We start from the raw sequence: 25,627 nt of genomic DNA, 5'->3' as shown, positions 1-25,627 counted from the left end.
TATTCACAAAAATATTTTTATTCACCCAGACGTTTCAATCACTTTAAAAGCCCCAGTAAATGGGCTGCAGTGTTCGGCTTCTTCCTCATTGGGTTTCTTGCCTTCTTCTGGATCAACACAGCAGGGTAACAGGCTGAACTGGGCGGACGGGGGCTATTTTCGGCCTTACATACATGTCCCACTGGGGCGGTGCTGCGATATATAGCTATAAATGTGTATCATCTGCCTTGTGGGTGGGGGCAGCAAAGCATATGTCTTAGGACTTGTGCCCTAATAGTGTAAGCCTGACCCCCAGGAGCGAGAGCCGCAGCGGGGGGCTATGTGATGTCTGAGGAGACCACGGACATCATGATGGTGAGGGGGGAAGTTGAACCTTTTACCCCCTGGCTTTTAGCTACACCCCTGCATCCGTCACTTCATGACTCCGCTCAGTCGTCGGTGACGTCCGGTGTGACATCCGCGGCTCACAGCGCAGTGAATCGCTCGCTATAAAGACGATTTTCAGGCTTCGTCTGGCGGTACGAGAAAGGTGTCACCTGGAGATCTGTCAGGACGACTAAATACCCCTAAGGAGAGATGAGAGCCGGGTGAGGAGACTGTCTGCTGAGCCGTGTATCTAATCCTATCCTGTGTGATACTGTCTGCTGAGCCGTGTATCTAATCCTATCCTGTGTGATACTGTCTGCTGAGCCGTGTATCTAATCCTATCCTTTGTGATACTGTCTGCTGAGCCGTGTATCTAATCCCATCCTGCGGGATACTGTCTGCTGAGCCATGTATCTAATCCCATCCTGCGTGATACTGTCTGCTGAGCCGTGTATCTAATCCCATCCTGCGTGATACTGTCTGCTGAGCCGTGTATCTAATCCCATCCTGCGTGATACTGTCTGCTGAGCCGTGTATCTAACCCCATCCTGCGTGATACTGTCTGCTGAGCCGTGTATCTAACCCCATCCTGCGTGATACTGTCTGCTGAGCCGTGTATCTAACCCCATCCTGCGTGATACTGTCTGCTGAGCCGTGTATCTAACCCCATCCTGCGTGATACTGTCTGCTGAGCCGTGTATCTAACCCCATCCTGCGTGATACTGTCTGCTGAGCCGTGTATCTAACCCCATCCTGCGTGATACTGTCTGCTGAGCCGTGTATCTAATCCCATCCTGCGTGATACTGTCTGCTGAGCCGTGTATCTAACCCCATCCTGCGTGATACTGTCTGCTGAGCCGTGTATCTAACCCCATCCTGCGTGATACTGTCTGCTGAGCCGTGTATCTAATCCTATCCTGTGTGAACTGTCTGCTGAGCCGTGTATCTAATCCCATCCTGCGGGATACTGTCTGCTGAGCCATGTATCTAATCCCATCCTGCGGGATACTGTCTGCTGAGCCGTGTATCTAACCCCATCCTGCGGGATACTGTCTGCTGAGCCGTGTATCTAATCCCATCCTGCGGGATACTGTCTGCTGAGCCGTGTATCTAATCCCATCCTGCGTGATACTGTCTGCTGAGCCGTGTATCTAATCCCATCCTGCGTGATACTGTCTGCTGAGCCGTGTATCTAATCCCATCCTGCGTGATACTGTCTGCTGAGCCGTGTATCTAACCTATCCTGCGTGATACTGTCTGCTGAGCCGTGTATCTAATCCCATTCTGCGTGATACTGTCTGCTGAGCCGTGTATCTAACCCCATCCTGCGTGATACTGTCTGCTGAGCCGTGTATCTAATCCCATCCTGCGTGATACTGTCTGCTGAGCCGTGTATCTAATCCCATCCTGCGTGATACTGTCTGCTGAGCCGTGTATCTAATCCCATCCTGCGTGATACTGTCTGCTGAGCCGTGTATCTAATCCCATCCTGCGTGATACTGTCTGCTGAGCCGTGTATCTAATCCCATCCTGCGTGATACTGTCTGCTGAGCCGTGTATCTAATCCCATCCTGCGTGATACTGTCTGCTGAGCCGTGTATCTAATCCCATCCTGCGTGATACTGTCTGCTGAGCCGTGTATCTAATCCCATCCTGCGTGATACTGTCTGCTGAGCCGTGTATCTAATCCCATCCTGCGTGATACTGTCTGCTGAGCCGTGTATCTAATCCCATCCTGCGTGATACTGTCTGCTGAGCCGTGTATCTAATCCCATCCTGCGTGATACTGTCTGCTGAGCCGTGTATCTAATCCCATCCTGCGTGATACTGTCTGCTGAGCCGTGTATCTAACCTATCCTGCGTGATACTGTCTGCTGAGCCGTGTATCTAATCCCATTCTGCGTGATACTGTCTGCTGAGCCGTGTATCTAACCCCATCCTGCGTGATACTGTCTGCTGAGCCGTGTATCTAATCCCATCCTGCGTGATACTGTCTGCTGAGCCGTGTATCTAATCCCATCCTGCGTGATACTGTCTGCTGAGCCGTGTATCTAATCCCATCCTGCGTGATACTGTCTGCTGAGCCGTGTATCTAATCCCATCCTGCGTGATACTGTCTGCTGAGCCGTGTATCTAATCCCATCCTGCGTGATACTGTCTGCTGAGCCGTGTATCTAATCCCATCCTGCGTGATACTGTCTGCTGAGCCGTGTATCTATCCCATCCTGCGTGATACTGTCTGCTGAGCCGTGTATCTAACCTATCCTGCGTGATACTGTCTGCTGAGCTGTGTATCTAACCCCATCCTGCGTGATACTGTCTGCTGAGCCGTGTATCTAATCCTATCATGTGCGATACTGTCCGCTTAACCAATGACTGTGGCAAAAAGTTCTTTACCTGCAGCACCCGGATGACGGGGTCTTGGAGACGGACGAGGGGTGTCGGCAGCGGGATCATCTTCTTGAGGCGCTCTGTGGATTATGGTGTAAGGTCAGTGTCAGGAGGCTGCAGTGTTATTAAAGGGGGTATCACTGACCTGCCCCCCTGCAGGAGGTCGTCCGACGTCACCCTAACCCCGGGCTACATCCTCTGTATGGGCGCTCTACATAGATAACGGGGGACCCGCCTTGTTACTTCTTACCGTTCAGGACGGGGGTCATTATCTTCAGTCCAAGGCTGAGAGTTTTCTGTAGAGAATCCATCTAATAAAAAAGCCATCAATATAGATCATATAAGGGGCGTCTATTCCTTCCACTGCAATTCCACTAATCACCAGTAGGTGGAAGCACACAGGCAATCCTATCACTGTATTTACTGCAAATTTCTAGGCTCCTCCCTCTTATTCAGGCCACCTCCCCTCAGCCTATATACAGCAGTTCCCTGATAATGAAAATCATCATCCCATAGACTAACAGACAGAGCTGCAGTGTAAAGCATGGCTGATAATTAGCCCAAACTGGAGGAAACTGTACGGAATAAAAGCATCTTCTTTAAGGGGGTTAGAAAAACATGGCTGCTTTCTTTTAAACACAGTGCCGCCTTTGTCATTGTGGCTGTGTCCGATATTGCAGCTCAGTTCCATTGAAGCAAATGGGAGCTGAGCTGCAATACCTTTCACAACCCACAGACAAGGGTGGCGCTGTGTTTGGAAGAAAGCAGCCATGTTTTTCTAACCCTGGACAACCCCTTTAATTCACAAAACATTTAAAGGGGATTTCAAGACTTAGAAAAAACTTGGCTCCTTTCCTCCAAAAGCATGGCCACCCCTGTCCATGGTTGTGTCTGGTGTTGCAGCTCAACTACATTAAACTGAATGGAACTGAGTTGCAGTACCACACACAACCTGCAGACAGTTGTGGCGCTGTTTTTGGAAGAAGGCAGCCATGTTTTACAAATCCTGTAAAAACCTTTACTTTTTCATTCTGATGTGAGGTGGGAAAAGCCTGCATTACCGGCCATGACCAGTAGGAGTCAGTCTCTCCAACACCATACACGGCACTATATATCTATATAGCGCATACGGCACTCACCTTGACATTTCCCACGTAGGAATGAACCAGCGTCAGCGAAAAACTACAAGAAAAAACTCAGTCATCTGCCAAGTAAAGAAAACTCCTCTTTATTTGTCCAACCTCTCCAGCTGGTGAGAAACTACAACTCCCAGCATGCCCTGAGAGTCGCAGACTGGAAACCACGGTTTATAAAGCATACGTATACATCCCCCTTAATGTGTAACTCTACTCAGTGCAGTAACATTATAGCCCCTCCACGTCTCATCGGCAGGGGTCTGGGAAGCTGAGATTGAAGGTGCTGTTTGCAGGGTTATCATATTATAGCTGTTCCTGGAAAATCATTGGTGACTCCAGTGCTCCCTCCATGGCATAGACAGCACCAGGCCGGCTATCAGTGGCATCTCTAGCGCCGGATCCAGAGCCATATTTGCCGCTAAGCACTGGAGGGGCCAGTGCCTAAGGCGCCAGCTGCTGGTGGGGGCCAGTGCCTAAGGCGCCAGCTGCTGGTGGGGGGCAGTGAGAAAAGTGTTTGTTTTTCAATCTTTTCAACTTCACTGCTGGGAACTCCTTCTGGGCTGGGATGGAGGGGTGGAAGGGTTGTGGCGCACGGCTCTCTAGGCTCTGATTGGCTGACTACTGCTAACAGCTTAGCCGTCCATGGCTGTTGGACTTTCTACTAGCTTTAGTCCACTTATCTAGCAGACTAGAAGGGTTGTACTAAGGTTGCAAGCTATCCGCTATCCGCAGGATGCCCACAGGGGAGGGGGTAACTTGCTGATCATGGGGATCTCGAGATCGGGGGTCCTGTGTCCTCAGTTGTCTTCATTGCAGGGTTACTGCACCAAATGAAGCGCTGGCCGTGCAAGTACATGAGCCATCCATTCACTTTCAGTAGGACTGCCGAGTACCCGGGTGGCACGCACTTTCTGTCACCCCATTGATGTGAATGGAGTGGCAGCCGCTCCTGCTCAGCCAGCCCCACCAATCGGCAAGTTATAACTCGTGATTCTATTATAACCCCTTTAACAATAGGGGGCGTTAGCAGTATACCAGAGCAGCATAAACACCAACTACACTGCTGTTAGTGACTTAACTTTTTAAGGGTCGCTTCACGCACAACATGCTATAAGGGGAAAACTATGCTGCAGCTAGAGGTTAGTTGTACAGTTGGAAGAAAAAGTAAGTGAACCCTTTGGAACTCCACAGATTCCTGCATTGATAACTAATACAATGAGGTCTGACTGTATCCGAGCCATGATTCTAAGCAACACAATGTAACTAATAACACACAGATAGTTATACCACTCATCATCCACAGTGCTGGGGGGAAAAGTAAGTGAACCTCTGTGTTAATGACTCCTCCAAGACCTAATTGCAAAAGCTGTTTCCATTAAGGAGATGAGATTGGCAGAGCAGGTCTCATAGGTGCTTTACCTGGTAAATAACAGCACACAAAGCCTGGTTACTGTCGGATCCGTTCTTCTCATAAAGACTGGTCAGTGTGAACCGTGTCTCGATGTAAGCAGCTATCAGAAGACGTGTTATACAGACCCGGGTGTACATCAAGCCACAGTTATTATAATCAGAGAGAGGAGATTCAGGTCTGTTCTACTTTCCCTAGGAGGAGTGTCCTATTATATCACTCCAAGAGCACAAACAGGTAATCCTGAAAGAGGGGAGAAAGAACCCAAGAGGAACAGCAGAGGACCTACAGAAGACCCTACAGACGGCAGAGGACTCTGCTCATGTGTCCTCTATTAGAGAGGCATCAACCAAGAATCGTGATTATGGAAGGATTCCATGAAGGAAGCTGTTATTGGCTAAAAATACAGTGAGACCTGCCTCTAATTTACCCGAAAGACCACCTGAATGTCCACAATGCTTCTGGATAATGGTCTATGGATGGAGGAGACAAAAGTGAAAGCTTAGAGAACAAATGCACAACATGGAAAAAGGACACCAAAACCTCATCCAACTGTGGAGTCTAGTGGAGGAAGCATCGTAGTTCGGGGCTATGGTTAATGTGAGATCATGGTTTGGGGCTACTGTGGTGGGGACATCATGGTTTGGGGCTACGGTGGTGGGGACATCATGGTTTGGGGCTACGGTGGTGGGGACATCATGGTTTGGGGCTACGGTGGTGGGGACATCATGGTTTGGGGCTACGGTGGTGGGGACATCATGGTTTGGGGCTATGCTTAATGGGAGGTCATGGTTTGGGGCTATGGTGGTGGGAGATCATGGTTTGGGGCTATGGTGGTGGGAGATCATGGTTTGGGGCTATGGTGGTGGGAGATCATGGTATGAGGCTATAGTGGAGGGAACATCATGATTTGGGGCAATCGTGCAGGGGGAATAATGATTCGGGGCAGCTTTGCTATTCAGGTTCTGGACATCTTATGATCATTGAGGGAAAAAGGAATTAAATCAAAGCATCTTACAGGAGGATGTGAGGGCCATCCAGGACCGTAAGATGAAGAAATAGTAGGTGATGCGACAAGACAAAAACCCAAAGCACACAAGTAATCAACTAAAGAAGTTGGTAAAGAAAGAAGATGATTTGTGTCTTAGAATGACCATAACCCATGCAGATGGTCTGCATGACCTGAAGAGTGCTGTGCACACAAGGCATCCCAGAAATACTGATGAGCTGAAGTACATTTGTGGAGAGAAACCATCCACAATTTCTCCTGAAGATTGTGTAAACCATATATGCAGGAAGCATTTGGTGTCATTTGTGTCCTGTTACCGTTACAATCCGCTTTTGAAGTTTTCCCGCACCGTATTAAAATGAGTTGAAGAGAGTCAGATATTCCCCTCAGCGCTGCGCCGGCCGCCCCTGTTCTTGATTGGCCTGCATACTTATTCCCCTGCTGTAATCCCGTACTTGCCGATTCTTGAGCGGCGTCCTGCACATGCGCCTTGAGGATCGGCATTCCCACAATCAGCTGACCTGACGCTCTTCAATGCATTAGAATATGGCGCCGGGAAACTTTGAAAGCAGATTGTACCGGTACCGGGACCCGAATAACGTAACCGGACAGAAAGGTGGAGATCTCACTAGCAGCGCCGTTAACGGTTTATCATGGATTGCATTGTAAATACTTGATGATGGGTTCCTTCACATTGAAGGGTTCACTTACTTTCCCCCCCCTACACTGTTGATGTTATTCGATGTGTTATTAGTTACATTATATTTGCGTAAAAAATTTGTGCTTTTTGCAAGTAACTAATAAAGTCCACAATTCCTCACTTTGTCGCGGCGATGGCGACTCCCAGCGCCTCTTCGGATAGGACTACATTTACCGCCGTCGCGGAGTCCTGGAAGAGAATATTGGGGTCACAATACATTATATAACCGGTAGGATCCACATCATCTCCTCAGCCAGATACTGACTGCTTGCATCTGGAACAACGGACGCTGCGTCTGGTTCGGATACGTGGCGAAGGCCTGGATGTCTGCGGACAGCCGCACGGTGAGAGAGTCCGGCTGGCAGGTGATGGTGGGGGCTGATCGGGCGGAGACCTGGAGGAGGAGCGGCGGGGAGTCCGGGAAATAGCTGGGGAGCTGCGGATGGAAGGTAAGACACGAGGAGGCGTCACCCATGGCAACCAAGCCGCTTCACTTTTTGGCGCTATTTTCTCAGTAACTATCAATGTTTGTCATGAATGGACGGATCACTACACCATCCACTACATACATATCATCGCATGGCGCCGGATACACGAGACTCTTACCTCTGGCATAAATATGGCGAGATTCCTCACGTTCAGGCGCACGGGGGATATCTTTGGGATCTACAACAAGAGCATCATTAATGGTTTCTCATGACTTGAAAAGCTGTTCAGCCCTCGATAGTCTCTACGGAGGCCGTCCGACGGATGTTGGTGCGCTGAGCGGCTGTACATTAGGACATCAGGGAATTGTCTTATGAGCGACTGTCTTGTGTAGTTCTCTTACTGCCCTCCATTGTGGTGCCGTCAGTCATCGTATGGCGGTCATAACAGCCAATTATCCTGGAATGTCCGAGAGGCTCCAAAAAAAAGAAGTGAAAACCTCCTGGAAGGGCAGCGAATCCCCCCCGCCGCGGCCCGACTGGGGGTGCGTTTACACGGGGATGATCTGCAGCAGAAAGAATCCACGGCAAATCAGACGTGTGTGAACGCACCCCGAGGTCCTTACCTCCTCACCTCCTCGTCTCCGCAGTCCTCGCCCTCCAAGGACAGCAACTGCGAAGATGACTGCAAGAAGCAGGAACTTTTAGGGGGTCTGTAGTTATTTAGGGCATCTGTATTAGGTCTGTATTTTAGGGGTCCAGTGTATTTTTAATTATTTAGTGGGTCTGGTCTGGGATTTGAAGTCATTTAAGGGGTCTGGTCAGAAGTCTGCAGTTATTTAGAGGGCCTGCTGTGGGGTGTGTAGTAGTTTAGGGGGTCCATTCTGCGATTAATCTTTTATTAAAGGGGTCTGTAGTTATTCAGGAGGTTTGCAGATATTTAGAATGCCTGGTCTGGGGGGGTCTTTAGGGGGTCTGTATTTCAGGGGTCCAGTCAGTATCTTTATCTGCTTAGGGGGTATATATTTATTTGGGGGTCTGGGGTCTGTACTTATTCAGGTGTTCTGGTCTGGGATCTGTTAGATTAGGGGGTCTGGTCTCTGTATATTTTAGGGTATCTGTTTTCGTTTAGGGGTCTCCGTGTCTATAGTTACTTAGGGAGTGTGTGGTTATTTAATGGTCAGTTCTGGTGGTGGTGGTGGGGTCTTTAGTTCTTTGGCGGGTTTGGGGTCTGTATTAGGTCTGTATTTCAGGGTTCATTCTCTCTTTATCTACTGGGAGTCTATTAGTTTAGGGGGTCTGGTCTGAGGTCTGTAGTTATTTAGGGTGTCTTTATCTGTTTTTGTGGCCTCTCATGACACTATGGCCGTGTTTCGTACTCTAGGGCGCCCCCGCTCACCATGTCATCAGTCACGTTTATCTGCAACACTTCTGCTTTATAATGCACAAATCCGGCGGAGTTTGCTGTAAACTCAGACAAAGCCAGCAGCAACATGAAGGAGTCGACATCCGGCAGGACGAGCTTCTCAGGAGGAAATGGCAGATCCCAGTGATGGGACCGACCCACAAATTCACCCTGGGGGGAGAGAATGACAGGATGGGGCTTATATGTCCACTCACCTCAGTCCCCAACCCTCGCGCCACCTACCTTAACCAGGAGGTCAAAGCTCTCCTCTGTGATGAGTGGAGGACCCAGCAACGGGAACTCAAATGCCGATACTTGGTCCACAGAGACGGAGACTGCAGAAACACAGGGGGGGACACAAACTTCAGGGAATGTCAAGCCATGCCTTGGGCAGTTCTAGTAAGAGATGTGGGTTATGGCTATTACTGTGCATGTAGGGGGTGTCGGAAGGCCTTGTGCAGACCCTCAATGACATGATAGAAATCTGCATGACCCCCACAGCCCCATCCTGTACTTGGTGTGTCAGTCTTTACCGTTACATTCTGTTCATAAAGCTGGAGGGAACAATCTATAGATTTCTCACACATTGGCCCACATTGCGGTCCTTGCTCTATGGGAGGGCACCAACAGAAGGGGGAGCGAGTATCTACAGGCGTCGTTACTCCATTACCTGGGAAGCTGCTCAGGATTTCCTCCATATTTTCAACCGCTTTTGAAAACGCTGGACAAATCTACAGGAAACAAGGGACATGTGAAGATGGTGACGCATCCCCCCAGACGATGACACGGGTGCACCCAGGTACTTACCTGACTGTGTAAAGCGTCATGTATGGGTCCCATGATTGCAGATTTAAACATGCCAAAAAGCCACCTGTGTGGATGGATGGATGGATGGATGGATGATTAGATAGAGAGATATGAGAAAACAGTCAGAGGATAATTAGCTGTGACAGCTGTATGGGGGTGGTTGGAGGAGTTAAGACCTCCAGCCACACTGCTGCTGGGGAAGAAGAGAATAGAGAGATAGTTCAAAGTGAGCTACGGGAGCTGCAGACCTTAGGACCGGTGTGGACCAGGCTGTGGCTGCCATGAGTATGACAAGGGAGGACGCCCCCTAGACCTGGTTGGGTATGGGGACAAGGACACTGTGGGTTGTAAACCCAGAAGGAGAGTGAAGAACCTCTCAGGACTTCAAACCTCGAGGGGTAAATGAACTGTTTTGATATGAGAATTTTAATGCTATGGCACTAGGCCGATGTAGTGAGGGATGTACAATGTATAGTCAGTGGCCAGCCGACCAGGTTTTGTTTTGTGTTTCGGTGTATGTGCAGTTTGAAAATACTGTGAACCATTCTGTGTGCAATAAAGATAGATAGATAGATAGATTTTCAGGTGCTAGGTTGGAGCTGCTAGTGTAGTTGCCATGTGGAACCAGAGCAAAGTCAGGAGGAAGCCAGGGGTTGTTAACAGGTAGTCACGGTTTGCAGTACAAGTGGAGGAGACGGGTAGCATTGTCAGGAAAAAAGACAGAGATCGTTAACAGGTAGTCATAGTTTGCAGGAGAGGAGCAGGTTTAGGAGATGACGCTTGATCAAGGCAATGGAGCACAATAATCACGCAATGCATGAAAGCACAGGGCCAGGCTTATATAGAGATCGTTTGAATAGATAGATAGAGGATGGCACTGACCCGGCTCCACCATGGAACCAGAGGTTGACATTTCCGGCGTTGGATGAGCACCCGGCGTTCCACACGGCTCCGTGCCCAGAATCATCACATGTGATCCCCAGAACTCCGTTGAGGGTCAGTTCTTGGACTCTGAGCTCCAACCCGGACGACATGGAGCTGAGGAGAAGAACGCCGTGTTTCTGTCATTTCTTTTAGGGCCCCTTTACACAAACTGAGAAATTGTTTGGATTCCTGCGATCAGCGAGAACCTAAACGATTAGCTTCACTGTAAATCCCCGACTGAACGACAAACGATAAATTAGTTCGTCATTCAGTTTCTGCAGCCATAAAAACGAGGGATCGCTCGTCTAAACAGGCAGTTATAGAATGACTCCTGTTTATTGTGAATGGCGGCCGGAACGCTCCACTCCGCTCCATTTACTGATTGCTCCTGTGTAGAAGCACAGAAACGATCCTCCGTGGGACGACTTGTCAGGCATCTGCGCTCAGAGGTCGTCCCGTGTAAAAGGGCCCTTAGTTCACTTTGGGAAAGCCAAGTGATGACATCAGGAGCTGTCATGGCAGCCGTACAGCGAGTCAGCCGGCTGTCCCAGAACTAGAGACAGGTGAGAATGACTTCTGTCGGTCTCTTTTAGCCCCCTCATATTGACGACTGCACCCCTCCGCCATCTCTATGCACTCACATCAGCCCCGCTTTGACTTGCAGATGTCCTGTCACGTGGATTTGCCCGTTGCTGACAGAGACGTTAACTCCGGTGTCCGGTGAGAATGAGACATTTGAAGAGGAGAGATCCAGATTCCTTATCTTTAACCTACAACAGAAGAAACAACATACAGCAGATCGTAAGACGACCGCATCATGTGATCATCTCCAGTCACTGCCAAAGCTGCATCCGGAATCTCGTCCTCTGTTAGCCCTGTGGGTCTCCTCTGCAGTATATCATACAATATTCACATCCACTGCGTTATAGAATCACCGTTAGGCTTCATGGCGCTGACTGTTGCGGCGGGCTCACACGAGCGGAGCGAATGCAGTCACATAAATACGCTGCATACTTACGCGACTGAACTCGCATTTTCACTTTCTTGCATTTTTCGTGTGTGCGCAGATCGCAGCGTTCATCGCGTATTTACATGCACAAATAAAAACACAAGAAGCCCCCACTGATTTAATGCAGTAAATACGCAGTGATGCGTATCGTGAGTATTCGCTGTGTAATTACGTAATCCCATTGATTTCAATGGCCTATTTCAGTCCGTAATACGGATCAAAATAGGACATGCTGCGATTGTGCGTCAGAAACACGTTTGAATACCCCAATGCAAGTCAATGGGGCTTCTGCATTCTGAATTAGGCCTCATATCCACGGGTAAATTAATATTTAAAATCTGCAGCGTTTCTCCCGCACGCGGATCCGCGCCCCATAGGGATGCATTGGACACCCGCAGGTAGTTAAATACCTGCGGATGTCATTTTTCCCGTCAGGCGCGGATCCGCGTGCAGGAAAAAATCCGGACTTGCTCCATTTTAGTGCGGGTCTCCCGCGGGGACGGGTCACGCAGGCTTCTATTGAAGCCGTCCGGATCCGCGGAACACCCGTACCTGAATTAAAACTCACCTGTCCTGGACGCTGCAGGTCTCCCTTCCTTTCCGGCCGGATCTTCTTTCTTCGGCCCGGCGCATGTGTGCGGCATGCCGAGCACATCTGCCGGGCCGAAGAAAGAAGTTCCGGCCGGGAAAGAAGAAAGAACCGCAGCGTCCAGAAAGGCGAGTTTATTCTTATTTTTTGGCCTCATGTCCGCGGGGCAGGAGGGACCCGCTGCGGATTCTCCATGAAGAATCCGCGGTGGGCCCGATTTTCCCCGTGGACATGAGGCCTTATGCGCATAAAAAATACACAAGTAATACGGAACGAAAATACGCTGAAGTAAGCTATAAATATACTGTACTATAAATAAGCCGTTTGCATATGTAAAGTAACGTATTCTGATGGCGCCCCCTCTCTGCTACATGTGTGGAAACAGGAGAAGACGTCCACATGTAGCGGAAAATGGTGTGGGCTTATCGTAGTGGAAAATCTGCACCAAAATCCACATCTAAACCAATTGAAGGGGTTAAATCTGCTGCGGAGACACATCAAAACCCCCATAATAACTACTGCATAGCATTTCCATAATACAGAGATCCAAATCCCTTGCAGAAACATTTAGTTACATAATACAGTTCTTGCAGCCACCACTAGGGGGAGCTCACTGTAGGTTGTGTTATTACATTCATTATGTATACAGGGAGCTCCCTCTAGTGGTGGCTTCAAGGAGACAGCATTCTATCATGTAACTCAAGGTCTCTGCAGTAAATTTGGAGGTATCCGCCCAGTGTACGCCCACATGCTGCCGATTGGCTGTGGGGAGGCGTTATTTTCTCGTGCAAATTCCTTCAATTTCACAATTGGACGGAAATTGCTCGTGTAAATACGGCCCAAGGCCGAGTGATTGCCCTTTCCATCTGACCCCCAACTTACTCTGAGACATGATAGGAAATGCGACCAAGAACGGCGACAGAGACGGTGCCGCTGACGTCGGGGATCTGAAGGGTCTCCAGCTGCTTGTGCATCTCCTCTAACCCCACCTGCCAACCTGAGGGGCAAAAACGGACACAGGAGGCAACATAAAAGTCATTAGGGACAAAAATCATTAGTGCTGCCATCTACTGTCCCTGAAAACCATAAACCGTATACAGCTGCCTGCTAGGACCACCCGTTCTTATACTAGGGGTTCACACAAAGAAAACACAGAGGCTGTTGCTGATGGGTGACTAATTTACATCTCCAGGCGTTGGCACCACATGGAGTAGAGGGGCCGGGGTCACATATTCAGTTCTGGCTGCTCAGGAGATTATACAGAGTGATACACTGTAACAAACCCTCAGCTGTGCGACCGATGCAAACCAAGGGGCAGAATTTCCCTTATATGGTTAATATTAACCTGAATCCCCCCTTTAATAACAGTTTCTCCCCCCGGAGCCGCGCACTCACCGTACTGCAGCCCCTTCAGGGTCAGACGGCCCTTTATTCCAGGATCAGCGGTTTTGGCCTCGGATAGGATGAAACCGAAAGCGAGAAGAATCAGAGTGAGCGCCATTATCTGAGGGGAAGAAAGCCAGACGTGAGCGCCGTCCGCCGCAGCCCGCACGGGACTGGGGTTTTTTGAACATTTTTATTGAAGATACATTTTTACAAAAATGTAACAATTGAGTGAAGATAAAAATACGGGAAAAAAGTTACAGGAAAACTTTATAATGAAACGAACAGGAATAAAACTAAGGGCCCTTTTACACAGAACAACCTGCCGAGAGAAGATGCCCAACAGGTTGTCACGGCGATAATGGTTTCTAAGCTCTTAAGGCTCATTCACACGGGTGTAAAAATCACGCAGAAAATAGCCGCGCTAAAAAATTGTGTGAATGGACGATTTACCGCATGCTTCATTAGCGTTTAAATCACCCATTCACACGATCTGGAGTGGCCCAAAAATGACAGCAGCATTTAAATCCCCCAGACAATTTTTGAGGGTACCATGCAGCCCCCCCTCAATGAGATTGCAGGGAACCGTGCGGGTGTCATGGCAGCCGGGGGCCTTGTCAAAGGCTCCAGGGCTGTTATGGCACAATGCCCATCAAGCCATCCCCGTGGGGTGGCTTGATAGACTGCCTGTCAGATTGTAGTATGATGTAATGCTATGGCAATACATCATACAGCAGGAGCAATCGAAGCATCGCAGGCTGTGGTCCCCCCTGGGGACTAAGAAAAAAGATAAAAAATAAAATCAATAAAGTTTTACTAATTATATTTTTTTTAAAAGTTATAAAAAAGTTAAAGAAAACTTCTTTTGCCATGTTTATAACAAAAGAATCTAAATAAAACAAAAATACATATTTGGTATTCGCTGCGTCCGTAAAAGTCCAATATATGAAAGTAACACATTATTTACCGCGCACGGTGAACTTAGAAATAAAATAAAGAACAAAAGAATTGTGCTTTTTTAGTCACCCTGTCTCCAAGAAAAAATGTAATAAAAAGCGATTAAAAAGTCGTATGTATTAAAAAGTGGTGCCAACGTAAACTAGAGGAAGTCCCGCACAAAATGAGCCCTCGCACAACTAAGCTGGCAAACAAATAAAAAGGTTATTGCGCTCAAAAGATGCTGGCAGAAAATAATTAAGAAAAAATTCAAGTAGTACAGCAAAAAAAAAAAAAAAACTGCATAAGTTTGGTATCGCAGTAATCGTACTGACCCAGAGAATAAAGTTATCAGGTCAATTTTGTTGCAGTTCGTGCGCCGTAGAAACAAGATGGATTAAAAGTTTTTTTTTTCCATTTTACTCCTCTTAGAATTTTTAAAAAGTTTTTCAGTACATTATATGGTACATTAAATAGCACCATTGAAAAATACAACTCGTCCCACAAAAAACAAGCCCTCATACAGTTAGATCGATGGATAAATAAAGGAGTTATGGTTTTTTAAAGAGCGGGAGGAAAAACTGAAAATGGAAAAAAAAAAAAAAAGGGACCTTGAGGTTAATCATGCAGCATAAATGACATGATACATTTTTTCTGTGGGTTGGTCCGATTGGGACAAAACTAAAACTATATATAGATCTTTTTAAGTTTTTCAACTTTTGCACAATAAAAACACTTTTTTTTTTTTGAATCGCTGCATTCTGAGCCCCAGAACTTCTTTGGTTTTTCATGGGCGGAGGTTTGTGAGTGCTGTATGTTGTTTGTGTGACGAGTTGTAGTTTTCATTGGTACCATTTTGAGGTAGATACGACTTTTTCAGCACTTTTATTGCATTTTTTGGGGAGGTAAAATTAACAAAAAAGCATTTTAAGGCCTCAGTCAGACGAGCGTTTTTTCGCGCGATTTGCGCATGCGATCTGCGCATAAATAGAACCATTGCTTCGCAATGGGATCGGTCACATGACCGCTTTTTATGCAGATGTCCGATAAATTATAGGACACGAGGAATCGCAGATCGCGCCTATCTGCGATTCCTTGTGTTCTATATATGCGCGCAATGGGGCCGGCGGCAGCAGCGCCGACCCCATTGAGAACATATACTACAAAGATCATTCTCCTCTGTAACAGCTGCGGCAGAGAAGGACGATGTTAGCCCATTGAATTCAATGGAGCCGGCAATACAGCCGGCTCCATTGAAAGCAATGGGCTGCCGGCGAGCGCAGGATGAATTTTCGGGAAGGGCTTAAAAATGTAAGCCCTTCCCTGAAAACCATCCTAAAATGTGTAAAAATTAAAAAAAAAAAAAGTATACCTTTTCCCAGCAGCCGGAGTTCAGCCGCGGCCGGCCGGCAGTTCTCCTGAATTGCTCTGTGTAGTATTCAGCAGGCGGGGATTTAAAAATTTTAAAAATGAATGGGCTGTCTCTGATTGGTCACAGCCCTCACCAATCAGAGGCAGCTCTCACTCACCCATTCATGAATTCATGAATGGGTGAGTGAGTGCTGCCTCTGATTGGCTCAGCGCAAGGACCAATCAGGGGCAGCTCTCAGCTATTGAATGACAGCTGCCTCTGATTGGTGAGGGCTGTGACCAATCAGAGGCAGCCCATTCAGTAGGCGAGGATTTTAAATCCCCGGCTGCTGAATACTACACAGAGCAGTTCAGGAGAACTGCCGGCCTGATGCGGCTGAACTCCGGCTGCAGGGACAAGGTGAGTATATATATATTTTTTTATTTTTACACATTTTAGGATAATTTTGAGGGAAGGGCTTATATTTTTAAGCCCTTCCTGAAAATTCATCCCGCGCTCGCCAGCAGCCCATTGCTTTCAATGGAGCCGGCTGTATTGCCGGCTCCATTGAATTTCAATGGGCAGACAGCGCTCCTTTGATCGGGCCCGTTTCGCCGAAAACGCTGCTAGCTGCAGATTTTTCGGCGAATCGTCGGCCCGGTCCCGCGATTTGCGGATGCGCATCCGTCATGCGATCCGCAAATCGCGGCAAAAAATGGTTGTCTGACCGAGGCCTCACATAGCATTTGCTCACAGAATAAAAAGTTTGTTCAGTTTATTTTAGGGGTCGTCACAAATGCAGAAAAAAAGCAAAGGGGGTGAGGGTTCTTTTTTTTAATTTTTTTTAACTAAGATGAAAAAGTGCGCAAAAAGTTTTTGGTTTATGTGTTTTTTAAAATTATTTTTACATTTTTTATGACCCTGCAGGGAACTTGAACCCCAACATGCTATGATCGGTCTCATAATATACTGCAGTACTTCTGTACTGCATTGGGTTTTCGCTAATCATATCGATTGCAGGCCATGGCAACCCATCGCCTTATTGCGATTATATAGTGGAGGGACGATGATGTCACAAAGGGAGCGCCTTCCGTCTGAGAATCCTTTACATGCTGTGATCACCATTAATCACAACATGTAAGGGGTTAACAGCGGGGATAACAGCGGGGATCGGTGTTCTCACCCATCCCCGCTGTTGCAGCAGGGATGGCACAGGCTCAGCTTCTGAGTCCACTCCAGTCATAGGATATAAATGTATGTCCATTTGCGGGAACCCTTCCTTGTCAGGACGTACATTTGTGTTCTGGAGGGAAGGGGTTAACGGTACGTTCAGAGGGCAGAATCCCCTGGATTCCACCTCTAAACTGCAGTGGAAATCTTCACCCGAGCTGCGGACTTCTGCTGTGACTATTACAAATTATTGGCTGCAGGTTCGCACGCGGATTTAGCTCTTTCCAATTGGCAGATATGTATTTGGAACCCGCAGCGCGGAATCCGTATCGCACGTATTTACTACGGTGCAGACTCCCATTTAAATGAATGGGAATCCAAATTTGAAAGAATTGGCGCAGATTACGGTGCAAACTCCGCCATGTGAACATACCGTAAGGTGGTCGTATGCAATAGATTTGTATCAGGCCGTTTCTGTAGGGACTGCAGAGAGTCTATTTGGAAAACCCCGGATCCAACAGGTTTAACCCTTACAACTTCCTCCTGAGCGGCGCCAGTAGTACGTGGGAGCCGCCAGAAAGGGAATTCCCAGGGGAAAACCCAAATCATCGCTGCAGCAAGAACATATAAACGTGTACAGCAAGAGAATGTTAAGGGGATCCGGCACTAATCTGACAACTGTTGAACCCCCTCCCCCATATCTCTTCACCCCTTCAGTCCACACACAACCCTACAGAAGCAACCATCATCCTTCCCACTCATGACTCCTCCTGTGCTGCAGCTCTACTCTCGAATGTCTCCCTGCCCAGTCACACGTTGGCTCCGCCCAGTTACACGCTGGCTCCGCCCAGACAATCAACCCCAATCCAACTGAGATTCTTCCAAGGCCGTTAAAAAGCGCCATAAACACACAAGACCCTCCATGACGGGCGTGATCTCTAATTGTTGAGTACGGGCACACATCCGCTGCGATTCATGGATTTCCTTGTATTGTTTAGTTTAGGCTGGATTCACACGGGCGAGAAAATCGTGCGTGTTCTGTGCAATGCGAGATGCAGGAAAATCGACCCCATTGTTTTCAGCAGGTGTATTTACATGAGCGATTATCCTTCCGCAGAGATGTTGCGAGACGGAAAAAATCTCCATTATTCGCAACGGGTTAAAAAAAATAAAAATAAATCGCATCGCACTCACATCACTACACTTATGATTTTCACATGCCTGAAATACATGCCATATTCCATATGTGAGCAGATACGCCTCACATCGCACACGCTTGTACATGTGAGCACAAAGCAATGTGTTTCTCCGCTCCCGTAGGGCAGTACAGGCGGCTCTTCAACAGATTCGCCAAAAAATAGGACATGCTGCAATTTTTCTCTCGCATCGCGCATGTAAATGCACCCATTAAAGACGATGGCTTCCGGTGTGATTTCTGCGCATCTCGCAATGCACAGAAATTGCGCATGAAAATTACCCGCGTAACTGCACCTAAATTAAAAAAAACAAACAAAAAAAAAAAACGCACTTTTATAGGCGCAATATCCGTTTCTCAGACTGACATCGCCCTCTTTGACCTGCAGGTTCTGCCAGCGATTATGATGCATTTTGTGAAAAAAACGCATCATTGGACGTGTGAGTGTCAATAGTTAAGGCAAAAAAAAAAATCGGAATGCATTTGCAGAGAACGGCCATCTACATGCGAGTGCGATACGATCTTTTTGCTATCCTAGGGAATAATGCGCGATTCTTAAACAATAATCACCCAACCATAGGACGCCCGGCGACCCTTCTATCTTGGATCATCGGTACGGAAAAAAAAGTCTATTGCACAAATCTGTGCGTAAATGCGCTTACGGCGGTGAAGCCGGCCTTAGTCAGTGACGGTCAGTGGATGCCAGGAAGAGGCAGCCGCCGGTCACTGCGGACACGAGGAACGGCGAACACAGCGTCTATGGAGAACAGTAAAAGGCACCCGGGAGTTGTCAGAGAGCGCAAGGTGTGTCAGGACTATCGGGGACACTGACCTGCGACTACTTACCGTCTCACCCTGGACGGCTGTCGGTGTCTTACTGCAGCTTGGAGACACTTTCTGGTCTGATGGAGCGAAATACCCCAAAAGTGAAAGGAGGAAGTGAGGAGCGAAAAAGCTGCAGCGACACAAAAAGGGGACTAAAAGAACACGGTGACACGCCAAAGCAAACAAGTCTCCGGCAGGCGTACCGGGAGCGAGCCGAATACTAAGTGTCGGGGCGCACAGACGCCTCTACTCGGTCTCTACATGCGCCAGGTTCATCACAGCTGAATGAGAAATCTCTCCAAGACTGTCTAATCTTACTTTACACCAACTACCAGTTAGCTTCGTTTACACCAAAAATTGCACCAAAATATTTGCGCAATTTGCCACAAATTAGACAAAGCCTTTTTTTATGCCGCATAAAGTATATTTCAGTTTTCTGGTGATACTGCCTACTAAACTGTGTATCTAATCCCATCATGTGTGATACTGTCTGCTGAGCTGTGTATCTAATCCCATCATGTGTGATACTGTCTGCTGAGCTGTGTATCTAATCCCATCATGTGTGATACTGTCCACTGAGCTATGTATCTAATCCCATCATGTGACACTGTCTACTGAGCTATGTATCTAATCCTATCCTGTGTGATACTGTCTGCTGAGCCTTGTATCTAATCCTATCCTGTGTGATACTGTCTGCTGAGCCTTGTATCTAATCCTATCCTGTGTGATACTGTCTATTGAGCTGTGTATCTAATCCTATCCTGTGTGATACTGTCTGCTGGGCTGTGTATCTAATCCTATCCTGTGTGATACTGTCTGTTGAGCCGTGTTTCTAATCCTATCATGTGTGATACTGTCTACTGAGCTATGTATCTAATCCTATCATGTGTGATACTGTCTGCTGAGCTGTGTATCTAATCCTATCCTGTGTGATACTGTCTGCTCAGCCGTGTATCTAATCCTATCATGTGTGACACTGTCTACTGAGCTATGTATCTAATCCTATCCTGTGTGATACTGTCTGCTGAGCCTTGTATCTAATGCTATCCTGTGTGATACTGTCTACTGAGCTATGTATCTAATCCTATCCTGTGTGATACTGTCTGCTGAGCCTTGTATCTAATCCTATCCTGTGTGATACTGTCTATTGAGCTGTGTATCTAATCCTATCCTGTGTGATACTGTCTGCTGAGCTGCTGTATCTAATCCTATCCTGTGTGATACTGTCTATTGAGCTGTGTATCTAATCCTATCATGTGTAATACTGTCTGCTGAGCTGTGTATCTAATCCTATCATGTGTGATACTGTCTGCTGAGCTGTGTATCTAATCCTATCCTGTGTGATACCTCTACGAATTCCGTGATCCGGGCTTGTAGTCCGGCTGTTGGCCCCGGATGGTTTTGCTTTGGCTGCTGTAGTCTTGCTGTGACTCACGTTGGGTAGAGCAGATACTTCGGCTTCTCCCCACAGATTAGTGGCTCCGCGGTGCAGACATCACAGCTGCAGAACTGCAAGCAGAAGCCTCGTTCTGCAAAAAACAGAAACGAAACTTGGATGCCTCAGCAGAGCGATGAGGAACCGAGAAACGAGGGGGGGCAGATACGGCTGTGTACCTCTCCGGCGAGGGCTACAATAGTGGCCACTTCTCCATTATTGACATCAATGGAAGTCGCGTGCGACTACAACCTGCCGTGATTTGGCTGTGTATGTTACCAGCGCTGATACAGTCACATGACACCATATTGTCCTTCCTCGGGTTCAGTCACACCATGCTTGGGTCTTCATTAACCCATAATGACAAAGTGACAACAGAATGGGAGAAATCTTTGTAATTTCTTTTAAATAAAAAAACTCCCATTCTGCAGTGACATAAGTATTCACACCCCGCACTCAGTACTTAGTTGTAGCACCTCCGGCAGTGATTTCAGCCTTCAGTCTTGGGTTTGATGCCACAAGGTTTGCACCCCTGGATTTCGGTATTTTCTGCCCTCTGTGAGGTTTGGTGGGGGTCGTCTGCGGACAGCCATGGTCAGGTCTCTCCAGAGATGTCCCATTGGGTTCAGGGCTCTGGCCGGACCACTCAAGGACATTCACAGAGTTATCCCTCAGCCCCTCCTGTGTTGTCTTGGCTGGGATCTTAGGGTCATTGTCTTGTTGGCAGGTGACCCTTCTGCCCGTTCTGAGGTATCTTGTGTTCTGGATCAGGTGTTCATTATCTCTGTACTTTACTCCATTCAGCTTTCCTTCCTCCCTGACCGGTCTCCCCTCTCCCAGCATGATGCTCCACCACCAGGCTTCACTGTAGGGATGGTATTGGGCAGGTGATGAGCGGCGCCTGGTTTCCATCCTCCCTGACCGGTCTCCCTTCCCCCAGCATGATGCTCCACCACCAGGCTTCACTGTGGGGATTATATTGGACAGGTGATGAGCGGCGCCTGGTTTCCTCCAGCCAGAACACTTGGAATTGAGGCCAAAAAGTTCCATCTTGGTGTCATCAGAGCAGAGAATCTTGTTTCCCGCAGTTTGAGGGTTCTTTAGGGTCTTTTTGGTAACTTCAGGTGGCTTTCATGTGTCTTACTGAGGAGGCTTCTTTCTGACCGCTCTGCCATAAAGCCCAGATTGGTGGAGGCTGCAGGATGGTCGACCTTCTGGAAGTTTCTCCCATCTGCACACAGGATCTTTAGAGCTCAACCAGAGTGACCGTTGGCTTCTTGGTCACCTCTCTTACCGAGGTCCTTCTCCCTTTTAGTTTGGTGGGTCGGCAGCTCTAGGAAGGGTCCTCGTTATTCTTCCATGTAAGTATTATGGGGGCCGCTGGGCTCTTAGGAACTTTCAGGGCAGCAGAAATGTTTTGTAGCTACTACAGATCTGCGCCTCCACACAATCGAGTCTCTGAGCTCTACAGGCAGTTCTGTCCTCTGCATGGCCTGGTTTTGGCTCTGATCTGCATTGTGAGCAATGAGATCTTATATAGACAGGTGACTGCAATCAAGGTGTAGAAACATCTCAAAGATGATCAAGAGCAATAGGAGGTCCCGGAGCTAAATATCAAGTGTTATACCAAAGGGTGTGACTACTTACGTCAATGCCAAATGTTACGCTTTGAATTTTTAAAAAAGTTTAAAGTTTTCTACCATTCTGTTATCACTTTGTCATTATGGGGTATTGATTGCAGAATGATGGGGGGGGGGGGGGGGGGGGACACATAAAACCACAGCATAAGATGCAAAAATTGAGAGGGGCTGAAGAGTTTCCTGACCCCCTCTATGTCCCAATTCTAAAAGTAGAGCTGATATTTGCCTCAGTTTTGGACAGAGGATACAACTGTGTTACCAAAAAAGGAACCTACATTAGGACAAATGTTATCTCCCAGCTTCTACGCACAATGCAATGTATCCCCCCCTGTCCGACTATCACAGGCTGGTTGTCATAAATGTGGCTGTTATTCAGTATTCAGGGTGTGCAAGGATTCTCTTTCTACTCCATCAGAAAAGTCTAGAATATCAGCTAGGCTATTCCTTTAACCCCACACATGGCGTGGATGTGGCTTCTTGGACGGTCTGCAGCCTCCAATCCATCGGCTGTACAACTGTAGAGTGAAGGTCAGAAGATGGTCATATTTCAGACATTCCTCATGGAAATACGAGAAACGTATCAGCGGTATCTTCACACTACTTTATGATCATAATGGGTGATTACTAGAGATGAGCGAACGTGTTCGTCCGAGCTTGATATTCGTGCGAATATTAGGGTGTTCGGGATGTTCGTTATTCGTAACGAGTACCACGCGATGTTCTGGTTACTTTCACTTCCTTCCCTGAGACTTTTGCGCGCTTTTCTGGCCAATTGAAAGACAGGGAAGGCATTACAACTTCCCCCTGCGTCGTTCAAGCCCTATACCACCCCCCTGCTGTGAGTGGCTGGGGAGATCAGGTGTCCGCCTAATATAAAAGTCGGCCCCTCCCGCGGCTCGCCTCAGATGCCGTGTGAGTTAGATGAGGGACAGTGCTGTTTGTACCGGAGCTGCTGTAGGGAAAGAATTGGTAGTTAGTGTAGGCTTCAAGACCCCCAAAGGTCCTTATTAGGGCCACTGATAGCTGTGTGTTGGCTGCTGTTAGCAGTGGCAATTATTTTTTTTTCTCAAAATCGCCTCTGCAGAGCGTTGCACCCGGCATTAGGGACAGAAGTGTTGCATAGGCAGGGAGAGTGTTAGGAGTGAGTGTAGCCTTCAAGAACCTCAACGGTCCTTTCTAGGGCCATATTTAACCGTGTGCAGTACTGTCCAGGCTGCTGTTAGCTGTGCTGCATATTTTTTTTCTTCTCAAAATCGCCTCTGCAGAGCATTGCACCCTCCATTGATACTGCAGGGAAAGAATTGTATAGGCAGGGCCACAACACAGTTATTATTCATTGAATATACGCAGTGCTGCCTTTTGCTTGTAAAACAACTGAAAAAAATTGTATTTGTCCAGCCTCTGTCCGTCCTAAGGACTGTGGACACGTGTCGGCTGCGTGTGCAACGTTTAAAAATCAGACGCACCCAGCTACGTTTTACTGCTGGCTTCGCCATTTGCTTTCCTTAATTGGGAAAAAAATACCTGCTCTGCCAGAGTTATAATAACTCTGCTACCCTCACATTCTGTGACACATTAGCAGGGACACAGCGCAGTTATTAAACTTCGCAGGTTCATTGAATATACGCAGTGCTGCCTTTTGGTGGAAAAAAACTGAAAACAAATCTATTTGTCCAGCCTCTGTCCGTCCTAAGGGCTGTGGACACGTGTGAGCTGCGTGTACAACGTTAAAAAATCAGACGCACCCAGCTACGCTTTACTGCTGGCTTCGCCATTTGCTTTCCTTAATTGGGAAAAAAATACCTGCTCTGCCAGAGTTATAATAACTCTGCTACCCTCACGTTCTGTGACACATTAGCAGGGACACAGCACAGTTATTAAACTTAGATTATTCATTCACTAGAGGCAGTGGGGCCTTTCGTTTTCCAAAAAGGGAAAAAATTATATTTGGCCTGCAGTCTTGCGCCAATTTATTTCCTGCCTGTGAAATCAAATCACTGGTAATACAGCATGCTGAGGGGTAGGGGTAGGCCTAGAGGACGTGGACGCGGCCGAGGACGCGGAGGGCCAAGTCAGGGTGTGGGCACAGGCCGAGCTCCTGATCCCGGTGTGTCGCAGCCGACTGCTGCGCGATTAGGAGAGAGGCACGTTTCTGGCGTCCCCACATTCATCGCCCAATTAATGGGTCCATGCGGGAGACGGTTATTAGAAAATGAGCAGTGTGAGCAGGTCCTGTCCTGGATGGCAGAAAGTGCTTCGAGCAACCTATCGTCAACACGCAGTTCTGCGCCGTTCACTGCTGCAAATCCGAATCCTCTGTCTGCTGCTCCTCCTTCCTCCCAGCCTCCTCACTCCACTACAATGACACCTGCTCAGGAGCAGGAACACTCCCAGGAACTGTTCTCGGGCCCCTGCTTAGATTGGGCAGCAGCGGTTCCTCTCCCACCAGAGGAGTTTATCGTCACTGATGCCCAACCATTCGAAAGTTCCCGGGGTCCGGGGGAAGAGGCTGGGGACTTCCGCCAACTGTCTCAACAACTTTCTGTGGGTGAGGAGGACGATGACGATCAGACACAGTTGTCTTGCAGTGAGGTAGTAGTAAGGGCAGTAAGTCCGAAGGAGCAGCGCACAGAGGATTCGGAGGAAGAGCAGCAGGACGATGAGGTGACTGACCCCACCTGGTGTGCAACGCTTACTCAGGAGGACAGGTCTTCAGAGGGGGAGTCAAGGGCATCAGCAGGGCAGGTTGCAAGAGGCAGTGCGGTGGCCAGGGGTAGAGGCAGGGCCAGACCGAATAATCCACCAAGTGTTTCCCAAAGCGCCCCCTCGCGCCATGCCACCCTGCAGAGGCCGAGGTGCTCTAAGGTCTGGCAGTTTTTCACAGAGATGCCTGACGACCGACGAACAGTGGTGTGCAACCTTTGTTGCGCAAAGCTCAGCCGGGGAGCCAACACCAACAGCCTCACCACCACCACCATGCGCAGACATATGATGGCCAAGCACCCCACAAGGTGGGACGAAGGCCGTTCAGCGCCTCCGGTTTGCACCCCTGCCTCTCCCCCTGTGCCCCAACCTGCCACTGAGATGCAACCCCCCTCTCAGGACACAGGCACTACCGCCTCATGGCCTGCACCCACACCCTCATCTCCGCTGTCCTCGGCCCCATCCAGCAGTGTAGTTCAGCGCACCGTCCAGCCGTCGCTTGGGCAAGTGTTCGAGCGCAAGCGCAAGTACGCCGCCACGCACCCGCACGCTCAAACGTTAACCGTCCGCATAGCAAAATTCATCAGCCTTGAGATGCTGCCGTATAGGGTTGTGGAAACGGAGTCCTTCAAAAGTATCATGGAGGCGGCGGCCCCGCGCTACTCAGTTCCCAGTCGCCACTACTTTTCCCGATGTGCCGTCCCAGCCCTGCACGACCACGTCTCCCGCAACATTGTACGCGCCCTCACCAACGCGGTTACTGCCACGGTCCACTTAACTACGGACACGTGGACAAGCACAGGCGGGCAGGGCCACTACA

The 25,627-nt window shown here is 48.4% G+C and overlaps 1 protein-coding gene across 5 annotated transcripts; it reads right to left on the bottom strand.

Annotated features, from left to right (window-relative positions):
• LOC136587714 (bactericidal permeability-increasing protein-like) lies at positions 1-20,560 on the bottom strand. Of its 5 annotated transcripts, none has more exons than XM_066586447.1 (17): positions 20,377-20,547; positions 19,037-19,159; positions 13,565-13,673; positions 13,052-13,166; positions 11,213-11,341; positions 10,530-10,685; positions 9,648-9,711; positions 9,511-9,571; positions 9,084-9,175; positions 8,835-9,011; positions 7,617-7,676; positions 7,276-7,446; positions 7,132-7,199; positions 3,897-3,939; positions 3,008-3,068; positions 2,764-2,837; positions 1-566 (listed from the first exon to the last, which is right to left on the bottom strand). In XM_066586447.1, the coding sequence occupies exons 3-17, from the start codon at positions 13,668-13,670 to the stop codon at positions 465-467; spliced, it is 1,479 nt and encodes a 492-aa protein (XP_066442544.1). In that variant the 5' UTR covers positions 13,671-13,673; positions 19,037-19,159; positions 20,377-20,547; the 3' UTR covers positions 1-464. The 5 variants fall into 5 exon arrangements, with proteins under 5 accessions (XP_066442544.1, XP_066442543.1, XP_066442545.1 ...); XM_066586446.1 differs by having other exon boundaries at positions 19,051-19,159; XM_066586448.1 differs by having other exon boundaries at positions 19,059-19,159.
• Between the last annotated feature and the right edge of the window lie 5,067 nt (positions 20,561-25,627).

The sequence above is a fragment of the Eleutherodactylus coqui genome, chromosome 13 (genome assembly GCF_035609145.1).
Source record: "Eleutherodactylus coqui strain aEleCoq1 chromosome 13, aEleCoq1.hap1, whole genome shotgun sequence".
In the NCBI taxonomy this organism is placed as follows: Eukaryota; Metazoa; Chordata; class Amphibia; order Anura; family Eleutherodactylidae; genus Eleutherodactylus; species Eleutherodactylus coqui.
Note: the sequence above shows the minus strand (reverse complement) of the source record. Positions and strands in the feature narration are given on the sequence as shown.